This window comes from Epinephelus lanceolatus, chromosome 5 (genome assembly GCF_041903045.1).
Source record: "Epinephelus lanceolatus isolate andai-2023 chromosome 5, ASM4190304v1, whole genome shotgun sequence".
In the NCBI taxonomy this organism is placed as follows: Eukaryota; Metazoa; Chordata; class Actinopteri; order Perciformes; family Serranidae; genus Epinephelus; species Epinephelus lanceolatus.
In genome coordinates, this window is record NC_135738.1 from 17,723,760 (window position 1) to 17,738,432 (window position 14,673).

Here is a 14,673-nt window from a genome sequence, read left to right on the forward strand (position 1 = left end):
CTCTGAACTCTGTTTTCTCTGCAGGCATGTTCACTAACAGCTGAGGCCAGCAGGGGTTCTGCCCTGCTGGCCCAGTCATTAGCTCCTCCACAGCATGCTCCCAAAGCTGTTCTGCTAATGGACGCCAAACAATCCAGCCAATCCCTCCAACGCACACATAAGGAACTCATATTCATACCACGATGGATGAACTGCTCCTTTCTGCCAGTCAAACACCTTGCATTCTCATCCTTACAAGCAAGTTGCGTTCATCAACATCTGCCGTTTCCCCTCATTTTATTACAAACAGAGTATTCCATTTCAAACAGGGACAACATACAGTAGAAAACACATCTTTTTTAACAATAACTTTTAAGTGCTTAAATAGCAGTAATGTAAATTTACGATAATGATATACACAGTTCACGTTACTTGAGGAGGAGGAGGAGGAGGAGGTGGTGCGGGTAAGTTGTGATTTACGGTCCTGACACACCAGGCCGACGGTCAGCCATCGGTTGGGCCATCGGTGAGCATCTGTCGCCCTAGTTTTTGCAGTGTGTCCTGCACCGTTGGCACAAGCAGGCCTTTGCTGGCTCTTTTTCAGCCAATTCAGCTTGTTGAATCGGCTGCAGAACCGGCACAGTCCATCGGTGAGAGAAATCCCTCTGATTAGGAGTTCAGCTCAGTGCACAAGAGGAGAAACGGAAGTGAGGAATGCAAGCAAATGGCTACAGTCAGGAGGCCGTGAGGTTGAAACTAACTTGTTATATTAGTTAAGATTATTTTTTTTCGCCATCAAGCAGAAACAGTCCGTGATTGTTTGTGCTATTGTTTGCTAGCACACGCTAAATACAATTTGTTCTTTTAACATTAAGTTGTGTTGTTAATGTGCTAACTAGCATCTTGAATCCTCCTGTCAGTCTTCCGGTTTCCTCTTTTGAACGACAAATACAGACGACCATCGTCTGCTGGAATGGAGAATTATTTCCTCTCTTGCAGGTGCAGAGCATACGTCCGAGTTGGCTGTCAGCCACAGTCTTTGCAGTGTGTTCAAGTGCAACTTTTTGGCCGATACACAGGTGACATGAGGTGATACAACAGTCGGCCTTCGTCGCCGCTAGTTCTTCGATGTTGGTTTGGTGTGTCTGGGCCTTTACACTTGTGTGTCCTGAAAAGTCATTTCTATACTGTACTCTCCACAAACTGGGTAAGATTAAGTCATGTCTAACATGACTGGAGCAACCTCAAACTTCATTGTCATACACATGAATAAAAGTACTGCATTCAGTAAGTTTAAATAAGATAATCTGTTAAGACTTCTGTCATGTTCAATGTACTTACAACTAGAAATTTCCAAATATTCCTACAAGTGACAGTTACCATAGATTATCACAGTAAATACGGTTCTATTAAAACCTTCACAAAAGTCCACAGTACAACAGCATTTTCATGGTATAAAAATAAGTTACAAATCTGCATAAATATTTTTACACAAAAACAGTTATAAAATATGCTGTATTTTCTGACAAGGTTACACAAAACAGTCTTTTTTTACACCATTGGGTATTAATATTTTCAGTTTGGTGCTTGTTATAAAAACATTTAACTTTTTAAAAACTGTTAGTCCCATTCTCTGCCGCACTTGGCTACAACAGTTGTTCAGATATACAAAAGTATGAGGGAGAAAAAACTGCAGCATTGCCAAGTTTCACTTCCCTTTATCGCCACTTCACTCCCCTCGTTCGGGAGAGACAGATGAAGAGCGTCCCATCCCATATAGATAAACCTCCCATGAACAAGCATTTCCCCACAAGTATCAAGTCCACAGATGACTCCTTACAGGCTGAGCACAAAGACAGGAGAGAAAGACAGACAGAGAGAAAATGAGTTGTTCTCAGTGTGCCATGAGAGAGATTACAGTATGGGAAATAGGCTTTATCCTGGATGTTCAGACATTAAGCTGACTTCCTTCACAGACACATTACACTGTGTATTTTACAGCTTTTTGCTACACTGAACTACTGAGGTCAATTAATGGAATAATGAACAACGGCCAAATGTGACCTCATGTTTGAGTGAGACTAGGGAATGCCAAGGGTCGTGGCTCCAAAATGGCCTGCTTCCCAATTAACTGGCTTCACGGTACACAGGAACTGTGAAACTGTGGGCGATAAGTAATCAGCCACGATGATGTTTCACCACAGGAGAGCCAGAGCCACGGGTAATACTGCAGATGCACGAACATTACCATACCATGGAGGCATCAGCATTGTTTGATCTCCATTATAGCACAAAGAATATGGAAATTTTAAATGTACAGTATAGACATGGGGGAGCTAACAAGCAAGAATAAGGCAGAATGAGCTCTGTGTTGTCTGCATACACAGACCAACATCACTGTGAACTTCTAAAGCTGCGCACGGATGTTGATGAAAGATACTGATGTTGTGACATTAATGCGTCACGCGGCTATCTTTTATGCATCAGCCTACCCTCTCTGTGCATTCGTGACTACAACATTACTGCTACAAAATATGCCAGTGCTGCGCTTATTAAACATACAGTTAAACTCAAAACTGACTTTGAGGGAAATAATTGAAAGAAAAATAACCAAGAGGCAAAATCCCTTGATTTAATATATTCCAGAAGTTTTTAATCATCATTTGTGTTCTTGAAAAAAAAAAAAAAAGTTGACTTCTATAGTTCAAATATAATAGCTGCATTACACTTACATTCTTATATACTCACAGTGTGTATATGTGGTTGCAACACTGTGCAGTAGGACCTGTCTACAGCAATATGTGAGGTTCTGTTTGTCCAGTTTTTAGTTTAGTCAGCATCAACAATCAGGTCAAATAACTTGTGCACTTGTAACTGATCAACACAATTCTAATTGTTGGCTGTGAGGTACAACCAGACTAAGTTTCAGCCAAACACACACTGTGGTATTGTGTGTGTGTGTAGAATTGGTATCTAAATATATCTTTAAAGGTCCAGTGTGTAGGATTTAGTGGTATCTGACACTTCTCCTGGGTGCCAAGCTTGTAGAAGAACTATGGTGGCCGACATGAAAACACGAAAGGCCATATCTAGAGCCAGTGTTTGGTTTGTCTGTTCTGGACTACTGTAGAAACAACATGGCGGACTCCGTGGAAGAGGACCCACTCCCTATGTAGATATAAACAGCTCTTCCAAGGTAATAAAAACACAATGATTCTTATTTTTAGGTGATTAATAACTAATGAAAATATACTTATTACATACCGTTTCTGCCAATCGAGGCCTCGAAATCTTACACACTGGACGTTTAAGTGCGTTTAAATATATTTCTTATCTCTATCCAACATAAATATGCATGTGTTGCATGTGTAACTGTTTCAGCTTACCTGCGCTTCAGCCGCTTTTGAGGAAGTGCTCTGAAAAGACAGAGAAAGTCTGTGAGGCCACTGTGCAAAAACACAACGTGATCATGTGTGTGAGCTGATTTCAGTCCAGTAGGACTTGTGACAAAGTGCGAGAGCCTCGACATGGAAACACTGTTGAAATAATATAATCCTCGACTGCCGCTACGTCAGTCTCATCCTGCCATCCCATTCACATGCAGAGGGGTTCAAACACCCTACTATATTTACAGCCACAGGCACCAACCACCTCATTTGTTTGGGGATTTCATGCATTAGGACAACCTTGACATAAACTGGCTGAGTGCTGACGGTTATATTCAACTATGAAACCAGAGTCCAGCAGCAGCCTCTGCAGTTACTGAGCCTTCAGGTCTAATTAAAATCAGCCAGCCTGTGTGCTGATCAGCACACTCGCGAGCCATATATCTCCGGTAAGATGACCACTCTGTTATTTTAGGCACATTGTTCCTCTTTCAGGATTCATTTTCAGCCTTTTATGGGGTATCATAAAGCTAGCCTTGTTTTTTCATTTCAGTGATGAGTGAACTCAGTCTTGCAGAGCTGCACAAAATCCAAATAATATCACAGTTAATGTTCACTGGAACGTGGTGCACTTGAAAGAGAAAATATAAGCTGTGGAGTTACATTTTCATGGAAACAAAGTTTATTTTTCCTGGTTTAAAATCTGTAACTGTGATAATTTCTATTATTAAGTATTACTTAGACCGCACTTCCTCAAATAAATCATCATGTGTCAGTGACCTCCTTGATTAGGTTTCTCTGATCACACACACACACACACACACACACACACACACACACACACACACACACACACCAAAAAGTACTTTTTCCTCTGCACTTGTCTTTTTTAACCTAATTGTTGTAGTCAGGAGTTGGTGCCACCTGGTGGAACAAAGAGTTAAGGATGCTGCACACAGACAAACACAGAGCCCCACACACATCCACATTCACACACACACACAGGTGTGGAGGGCAGAGGAAATGCTTTCAAACACTTTCTTGTGGCACTTATACACAATGAATCCCACTGAGGATTAGATAATCTTTACACATGGGCAACATGTGTTTGGCTGAGACAAAATGCATCAGCAGCAGTGTGTTTTTGTGTGTACACAAAGATGTCACTGGCATCATCACACACACACTCACCTATAGATGTTTGGGTCTAGCAGCATGGCAGTGTCCTGCGGTAACTGGGATAGGTGCACCACTTTAGTCTTCAGCTGAGATCGCTCCGTTTCATTCACCCACACGTCAGGTAGTCTGCAAGACAACACACACACGCAGAGAGATGACATGTGGTCAGGGTTTAAACTCTAACAAGAAAGGGGGAGAGAAAAGGGGGGAGGGTGAAGTGGGAGTAGGTTGAATGGAGCAGGGTGAGAGGGATGGACAAAGAGCCTCTTTGAGTTCAGCACACATGTTAACACCTTCCCCAGAACACTGAGTACATTTCCATACGTAACATGGCCTTGACCAAAGCACTGGGACTGACACATACACATGGGTGTACACAAACAAACAGAGGACAAAGCATACTGTCCTCCCATGTTATTAATTATTGAGCAACTTCAACACTATATCTTCTTGATTACCTTTTGTTCACTTGTGAGAGAGCATTTTTGTGCATTTAAAATATGTGCAAAATGTGCACCTAAAAATCAAAACAGCCTCATTTTTCAACCTTTTTAAGCTCCAGCATAGGAGATGATGTCTCCAGAGACAGCTGCACACACACATACACATGTGCACATGTTGTGCCGTACTGCTCAGCTGCACCTTACTGTACCCACAGCAGTGTGATCCCCCAATGAAAGAAGGGAGTGTGTGAGCACTGGCGTGGCAAGTCGAGGTGCAGAAGAAACAAAGAGCTTAGCAAGTCGACTGAGCCTCCCCTCCCTCCTCCAGCGCCCCCTCCGTCTCCACCCCTAGCATTCCCCCCGTCACTATGTGCGTCATCACAGGAGCCCCCAGAGATGCAGACACACTGGTGCGCACACACACATACACACACACACACACACTGCAGGCGGCAGTTAGGCATGCAGGCAGCCACCCAGCCAAATCACTCATTCACATGCCTAGTCAGCCCATTCAGTGTTGTGCAGGTAGCATTTCACATGCATTGCATTCAGCGCAACTAGGTGCAGGTAAGAGGTGGAGAACAAAGGAGGGCAGGACAGAGGGAAAGAGGAAAGTGGAGAGGGAGGGGGAAAAAAGAAATGGCTCATGTTAATGTACAACAACTCACTTTAAGAGTGGTTGCAAATCCTTTTATAGCATATTTTAGTGGCTACAGGGTGGGGTTAGCCACACGGGATAATTTAGTAAATACTATAAAGTTTAGAAAGCCACAGCAGTGTACTTAAAATCAGTCCCACCTGAGGTGCTACATTAAACAAATCCTATCACTGTAAAACAGAGAATAATTTGTATATAACCTCTATATGACCTTAGCTTTACTAGATAGTCATCACTATGACAGGCAGGGAATTCTGTCCATCTGTCTGTGCCCTTTACAGATCTTTTGTGCACACATGCAAGCATTACACAAAGTGCCCGCAGACAAGTACACCTCTCCATTCATGTCACGACGTCAAAAGCCCAACGCACCCCTTTGCTTAAAGGTATATTATGCAGGTTTACTGGTTACTGTTGGTAAACATGCTCACCAGCAACAGTGAAAGTAAAAACCAACCACTGATTCACTTTGGTTTGGCATTACGCCTCACTGTATTTGTGTTTTTCAGCTCGGCCCTATGCCTCTTGGATGCATGCCGCTTACTGTCTGGCACCTGGTTGCTTCCTTTTTATAAAGCCCCAACCTCACCTGAGCGCTGCGCGAGTACACACCCACAAATGTTTGAGAGGAATATAAGAAGAAAACAAGAAAATACAGGCAGCGAAATACACCACACACTAGGGGGTCATAGGTGGTGAGTGAGAGGGATTTTCTGTACGAGTCTATGCATTGTTTTAGGAAAATTTTGCATAGTTTATTATTTTCAATAAACTGTCAACTGACAAAATTAAGCACATCGAGTCAAACTGAATTTTACACTTAACATACTTGTAAAAGAAAAACAAAAAACACAAGTAAAAGAGCAAAATGTTTTCGGAGCAGGTTTCCATCATACAAATAAAACAAAATCTAAAATAAAGAAATTTGCCCATTTGAAAGTAATCATGCATAGATGTGAGGCATATGGCAGCAATGATATGTGATCATTGTATAGCTGATGGGAGTTTTTACCCCTAAGTATGGATACATGGAATTTATTTAATAATGCTTATATATAGATTAATTTTGTTAAATGCACTGAAAAGTTTTTTTTAAAAGTAATCTCTACAATGTAGCCCTGACACTAGGGCTGCACGGTATATGCGGTAGACGCTAGAAATGCTATAAATTTGGCCCACGGTACAGATTTGCGCTCTACCGTCCTGTCGTCGATGACGTCATCGCACCTGCCTCAGTGTGAAAATGGCTGCGAGCACAGAGACAGCGGAGCAAGAGGAGCTGGTTCACGTCCGTGATTTAGCGTAGCACGTGCACCATGTGTTGCTGGAGAACTTGTGAGTGAGTGAGTTAATGTCTTATGAACAGCCCCGGACTTCTCAGACTCTTTTAGCGACTTACCACTCAGAGTGAACTCATTCAGTGTCTCCTCTGGCAGCAGCACAGCGTCTCTCCTCTCTCGCCGTGCGCACATGGGAGTTGGTTTTCAGCAAGAGAGTTTGTCATAAACCTTTGATAATGTAAACCTATGTGACGCTAGGGGCTCCACAAAAAACTCCATATGTGAATGTGTGATAGTTGTGGTATCATAGCAGCCTGTCACAGGTTACAGCGTGATGATTAGAGGAGAAATGGCAGAGCATAAAGGTCCAGGTGGAAAAAACACAACTCAGTCATTTAGGATTTTGCTAAAAGAAGGAAATTACCTTTTGATATAGATCCCAGGGGACATTTTGCACCATAGAGTACTGGGTTTTAATTTTGAGTTTTGAGATCTGCATTCTGCACAATAAATGCTCTAAAAAATACATTATATCTTTGCTTTTGTTGTTGTTGTTTTTTTTTATCAATTTAGCTTTGCTAAGGGACTACAAAACCCATTCAGAAACACTTCTATTTTAACGTTTACACTTAAATTTATACCGCGATATATACCGTTACCGTGAAGGGATTCGATTTATACCGTGATATAAATTTTAGGTCATACCACCTAGCCCTACCTGACACTTGGTTAAATTGTCTATTTTTTTATTCTGTAGCGCATGGCAATAGTGTCTCTATCCCCGTTAATGGTGGGTAGAGACTAAAGAGGAAGTTGAGAAAAGGCAGGGACAAGATGAGAAACAGTCCCCTTCGAAGCAGCTTCAAAGTTTTGGTTAGTCTTGAGTTAGTGTCCTTGAGCTACGCAAACCTCAAATGACAGACGAGAACCTGCTGAGTGTTAAATATGCAGTAAACACCCGTGTGTGTGTTTGTGTGCGTGCGCGTGTGCACGCTCACATTCCCGTTCCACTCCAGAGTCACCGTAAACATGTCGGAGCGAGTGTGCTGTGGTACTGATGAGTTATTACATTCTGATGAATGGTAGGCATAGGAGGGCCATACTGGAGGGGTCAACATGTCACACACGTGTCACGCATACACATATATACACCCAAGTGTTCATATCCCTCCCTTAAAATACACACACACACACACACACACACACACACACACACAGATTTTCAAAGACATCTCCACCCAAAGACTCCATTCAGTCACACCAAACCAAATAAAAACAAATGGATTTATTCTATTTTCCAGAGGAGACTGTTATTTGGCTCACTTCTTTATGAGCTAGAAATGTATATTGTGAGTGAGGCCTCAGTGGGGAGAGCTACTGGGGGTGCCTGCCAGAGTGAAGCCCGGTCTTCCAGCCTGGATTGATGGCTAGCTCCGGGCCTTGAAGCTCCCAGTGGTGACAGGAGCAATAAGTTTATCACAAAGCAGCAAAGTGTGTATAAAATCGCTAACATATTAAATGGCTTTATATGGAACTCGGCAGGAGTGACTGCAGGAGTTCACTGTCCTTATAAACTGCATCATTCTGCAAAGCAGAAGAGAGCGGACTCAAGGCCAATTTCCACCAGATGCGTGTTGGTTGCGTCTGCGCTCCGGCACGGCAGCGGAGCCGATAGGATTCCATTCTAGTCAATGTGTGTGTTTTTACCAGCTGCGGCTGTGCTGCGTTCCGGCTCCGTCTCAGCTCCGGCACTCCGGAGCCCTCCGCAACAGATACGCAGGACTTCTATTTTTGCCGGACGCCGGAGCACGACGCAGCAATTCAGCACAGAGCAGATCGTGCGGGGCAGGAAGTCGTGCACAGAAACACAATAAAACATCCGGTTAATTTTCAAAATAAAGTACATAGTGTTCACGGCGGATCATATTTCCCTGCACTACACCTTAAAAACTACATAATGGGCAGAGGCAGGCCTGAAGTCAACAGGTCAGAGGTTTTCAGACGTCATTTCACCCCGTGAACACCATGGACGAGGAGATATTAATCATGGCAGTGCACCAAGATGTCTTCCGGCGGAGCATGCAGTGGATAACCAGCGCTGCCGTTCTGCAACGGACACGCATCCAGTGGAAATCCGGCGTCAGAGAGCTGGTTTGGGGACTGCAAAGGTCACTGCAGCCCAAAGAAAAACCTTGTCTGGCAAAAAGAGTGGGACTGCAAAATTTTAGCACCGTCAGCGCGGACCATTGTTCATGAATGTGATTGCAATCGAATGCCTCAGATGGATGTAGCAAAAGTATCTTTAGATGCATGCATCCACTTGCTCAGGTATTCATGTACATGCACTGAAGTTTTAAAGGGGTAAAAAGTGTCAGTCGTAGTTACTGCTGTTCAGACTTGGTGTTTTTTCCCTGCCTGATATTCTCTCCTGCCTGCAGCAGTTTTAAGTTCAGTGCCACTCTGTGACTCGTTTCTCTCAAGCACAATTTTCCCTCTCAAAATTTCATGTCTGCAGGCAAAAGAACTGCAAAAACATGAAGGTGTATGGCCCTGTTAAAATGTGAAAAGATTAAAAAAAAAAAAAAAACTCCAAAAGACCCATCAACCTCACGCTGGTCTTCCTTAGGGTCACACCCAGGGTTGTGTCGGGTAAATCAAGATGAGAGCTGGATATTATTTACTATTTATATGACTGATTTGCCTGTGTGTGACCGCTTAACCCTGAGGAAGATCGTTTTATTACTATTAGATCAAAGTTGCGGTTCCTCTATTGTTTTACAACACGTTTATAAACTGCAGTGAAGCATTTCCGTGCAGTTTTGTTTCTTTTATTCTTTCGTCTATAGAGCAGATATGTAAATGTTTATGGTGCAGAACAAACGGACACTCCCTGCTGTTGCAATATCACAGCAGGAATGCAATTAAGCAGGGACAAATTGGCCATATACAGTACAGGCCAAAAGTTTGGACACACCTTCTCATTCAATGTGTTTTCTTTATTTTCATGACTATTTACATTGTAGATTCTCACTGAAGGCATCAAAACTATGAATGAACACATGTGGAGTTATGTACTTAACAAAAAAAGGTGAAATAACTGAAAACATGTTTTATATTCTAGTTTCTTCAAAATAGCCACCCTTTGCTCTGATTACTGCTTTGCACACTCTTGGCATTCTCTCCATGAGCTTCAAGAGGTAGTCACCTGAAATGGTTTTCCAACAGTCTTGAAGGAGTTCCCAGAGGTGTTTAGCACTGGTTGGCCCCTTTGCCTTCACTCTGCGGTCCAGCTCACCCAAAACCATCTCAATTGGGTTCAGGTCCGGTGACTGTGGAGGCCAGGTCATCTGCCGCAGCACTCCATCACTCTCCTTCTTGGTCAAATAGCCCTTACACAGCCTGGAGGTGTGTTTGGGGTCATTGTCCTGTTGAAAAATAAATGATCGTCCAACTAAACGCAAACCGGATGGGATGGCATGTCGCTGCAGGATGCTGTGGTAGCCATGCTGGTTCAGTGTGCCTTCAATTTTGAATAAATCCCCAACAGTGTCACCAGCAAAACACCCCCACACCATCACACCTCCTCTTCCATGCTTCACAGTGGGAACCAGGCATGTGGAATCCATCCGTTCACCTTTTCTGCGTCTCACAAAGACACGGCGGTTGGAACCAAAGATCTCAAATTTGAGATTTCCACTGGTCTAATGTCCATTCCTTGTGTTTCTTGGCCCAAACAAATCTCTTCTGCTTGTTGCCTCTCCTTAGCAGTGGTTTCCTAGCAGCTATTTGACCATGAAGGCCTGATTGGCGCAGTCTCCTCTTAACAGTTGTTCTAGAGATGGGTCTGCTGCTAGAACTCTGTGTGGCATTCATCTGGTCTCTGATCTGAGCTGCTGTTAACTTGCGATTTCTGAGGCTGGTGACTCGGATGAACTTATCCTCAGAAGCAGAGGTGACTCTTGGTCTTCCTTTCCTGGGTCGGTCCTCATGTGTGCCAGTTTCGTTGTAGCGCTTGATGGTTTTTGCGACTCCACTTGGGGACACATTTAAAGTTTTTGCAATTTTCCGGACTGACTGGCCTTCATTTCTTAAAGTAATGATGGCCACTCGTTTTTCTTTAGTTAGCTGATTGGTTCTTGCCATAATATGAATTTTAACAGTTGTCCAATAGGGCTGTCGGCTGTGTATTAACCTGACTTCTGCACAACACAACTGATGGTCCCAACCCCATTGATAAAGCAAGAAATTCCACTAATTAACCCTGATAAGGCACACCTGTGAAGTGGAAACCATTTCAGGTGACTACCTCTTGAAGCTCATGGAGAGAATGCCAAGAGTGTGCAAAGCAGTAATCAGAGCAAAGGGTGGCTATTTTGAAGAAACTAGAATATAAAACATGTTTTCAGTTATTTCACCTTTTTTTGTTAAGTACATAACTCCACATGTGTTCATTCATAGTTTTGATGCCTTCAGTGAGAATCTACAATGTAAATAGTCATGAAAATAAAGAAAACGCATTGAATGAGAAGGTGTGTCCAAACTTTTGGCCTGTACTGTATATGCCTACGACTGACTCACCCATATTCACTGGCAGCTTGTTCAAAATGCTTTCAGCCATCCATGCACTGCTGTTCCTCCATGATCAAACATACGCACAAAGAAGGGAAAACATTTTCACACCCTGAGAGGATGTTGCTTACGAACCATTAGTGTATTTAAAGGTCCTTGATCTCTGCCATAATTCTGCATGCTGAATTAGCAGTGCCAATTTGATGCAACAGAGTTCTCAGGATTTTTTGTACATTTCATTCACTTATGAGCTCATTAGTTTTTACTCTTGAATGTTTAGGTTGGGGGAATTTGTTGAAAGAGTTATGTGTTGGAAATTGTCCTGTTTTGTTAGCAAACTACCATGAACATTTTATTATTTTGGAAATTGCGCCATATATCCAAGTGTGCACAACTGCTATTCATGACAGCCCTACCAGCTTGTGACATTTTGTGTGCAATTCCAAACTAGCTAACAAACGTTTTCAGAGATAAACCCATGTCGAGCATGATAAGCACCGTGTAGTTTGTACCAAAATGATGTGGCAGCATGCATTCACTGGCTCGAGGCGTTCACTGTCACCGACCGTGTATTCTTCCGTTTGTTATTCTGAAGTGTTCAACAGCATGCAGGGGAATCCATTCACCTATCCATCACAGATTAGACAGCAATTATGGTTCTCTCTTTCTCTCCCAGCCCCCCCACCCCCTCTTCTCCTCCTCAGCAAGCTGCTGGTGCTTCATGTTCAGAATGGTTCATGTTAATCAGTTACTCATTAATCCAAATGGAGTTAATGAGTGTCAGTCAGAATGTGAATGGTTCGCTCCAACATTAATAAACATGACTTCCCACATTCACACGGCTAATCATTGACTCAGTGACTGAGAAACACACACGTACACACACTTGGTGTTGACCTCTGTGTTGAGGGTCATGACACTTGATGGAGGACTAAATGACCACCAGATTGCCTGTCAGATACGAGGACATTACACTGAGACAAAGACTAAATATTAACTTGGCCAAATTGACACTCACTACCAACCATCCCTGTCTCAGAGCAGTTAATGCTAAATCCCTCCTCTTAACAGTGACAGCATGGCTGTAAAGCCTTTGATTTCTCCACATGTTGATATGGTGTGCATGAGGCTGTGTGAGGATTCCCACACATGTTAATTAATGAATTTTAAAAACTTTTGCATAATGTTTTACCACATTTCCATGACTATATTTAAATAGTTTTAAATGGGTAGGCCTATAAAGTGATACAGCCATATCTGTATCACTATGAGCAAACTGCAGATAAGCACACTGCTAGGGCTTGCTAACTTTATTCGCTCATTGGACATTCCTGCCCCCAACTACCTGCATATGCTACAAGACGAGACCAGCACATATTGGTTCTCTGCAACACGTCAAGGCAGCGCACCTGTTTGAGGGATAGCAAATCTAAGATCACATTTTAATCGCATTTTAATGTGTTTGGATTGCAATTTTGACAAATTTGTGTATATTTATTTCTTGATTAAAAAACATTTGTGTTACAGACATGTCTAATAATTGTTTTGCAACCTCGCTTGAATGTCAGCGTACATGATACCCAAATAAATACAGGTTGACCGCTGTCATGTTCCCTTCTGGCTTCCCCTGTCCAAGTGGATCAATCCTGCCCTTTTCAACCTGTACATGGATGAACTATCCAAGCAACTGAGTGGGTGTAAAACAGGCTGTATGACTGGTAATACCTTGGTAAATCATTTTATGTATGCTGATGACTTGGCCATTCTCTCACCAAGCACTGCTGGCTTTCAGCATTTATTGAATACTTGTTCTGAATATGGGGTAGAATATCATGTTCAGTACAATGCTAGAAAGAGTGTTGTCTTGATATGTAGACCAAAAGGGGACAAAGATCTGTGTTTCCCGAACTTCTATCTGTCTGGTTAAGTATTGAATGTCTCAAAGAAGACTAAATATTTGGGACACTACATTACTGACAACATGCATGATGATGATGATATATACAGACAGTGCTGAGTATTATATGGCCAAGCAAACATGTTGGAAATTTCACATGTGCACATATGATGTTAAAATAAGACTTTTCAAAACATACTGTACCCCTCTGTATACTGCTCCTTTATGGACAGTGTATAAAAAGGCAAGTATGCAGAGACTACAGGTTGCATACAATGATTGTTTTCAAGAGACCCAGGTCATCCAGCGCTTGCCACCTGTTCTGTAATGCAGGGGTCAAGACCCTGAAGGCACTGCTAAGGATTTTAATGTATAAGTTTATTTCCCGTCTAGATAAGTCCCAGAATTATATTGTTAGTGCGCTGGTGAATCCCAGATGTAGTGATGTTAGGTATCAGTCACCCCTGTGTAAGCATTGGTACAAGTGTCTCCTAGGGGATAGTCCCCATTGATGTTTTTTTTTTCTTCTTCTTCTTTTACCCTACTTATCCTTGTTTATCCTGTTATGTGTTGTTACGAGCTACATGTGTCTCGCGTGTGTATGTCATGATTTGGACCCTGTGTCTGGCTAATAAAGTGATGATGATGAATAAACCAACACCGCAGCCGTATATTATAAATTTCTGGATCACAATACCTGGTGATTAAAATATGTATATCTGATATTATCACCAGGTAGTGTTAGGATCAGTGTTGTCTGTAAATAACAAACCTGTTAAAAGCCAAACCTGTTTGATCTATAGACTTAGATTTAGTTGGAGACGACAGTCTGATGCTGCTACTGTATATCCTATTTAAGCTTAGCCTTTCCAAAAACACAGCAGTGAGGAAAAGATAAAACAGTGTGTTGATCTCCTCTTAAAAAGACTGCAATTGTTTGCATGTCTGGCAAACTAGCTGATGACTATCAGATTTTAGGCTAATGCTAGCAGCTGTGTCCAGATATTTAGTGAATCTGGGAAAGTTTACAGCCCAACAACTCCACCAAAGTCACCCGAAACACCTCTACTAACTACCTCTACACTGCAATACAAGAACAATGCTGTCTCTTTATTCCCATTTCAATCAACAACTGGTGAGAATGCTGACTAGGACAATATCATTCCACAGTGATTAGGTAGCCAGAGAGATACACATGCACGCACGCACGCACGCACTCATCATTCATTCTGTGGTCACGATGCCATTACTCCACTAAATCTTTACATAGCAAATAGAT

General features: G+C 42.5%; 1 protein-coding gene across 2 annotated transcripts in view; it reads right to left on the minus strand.

Moving 5' to 3' along the window:
* Positions 1-259: 259 nt before the first annotated feature.
* The window catches only part of LOC117262507 (zinc finger protein AEBP2-like), a 35,002-nt gene continuing 20,588 nt past the window's right edge, over positions 260-14,673 (minus strand). For both annotated transcript variants that reach the window (XR_004502120.2, XM_033635510.2), the window contains exons 7-9: positions 4,557-4,670; positions 3,366-3,395; positions 260-1,822 (exon numbers count right to left, since the gene is read on the minus strand). Coding sequence is in view for 1 of the 2 variants with exons in the window: in XM_033635510.2 (XP_033491401.1) it covers positions 1,816-1,822; positions 3,366-3,395; positions 4,557-4,670 (151 nt within the window). In the remaining variant the exon portion in view is untranslated. The remainder of the gene's footprint in view (positions 1,823-3,365; positions 3,396-4,556; positions 4,671-14,673) is intronic.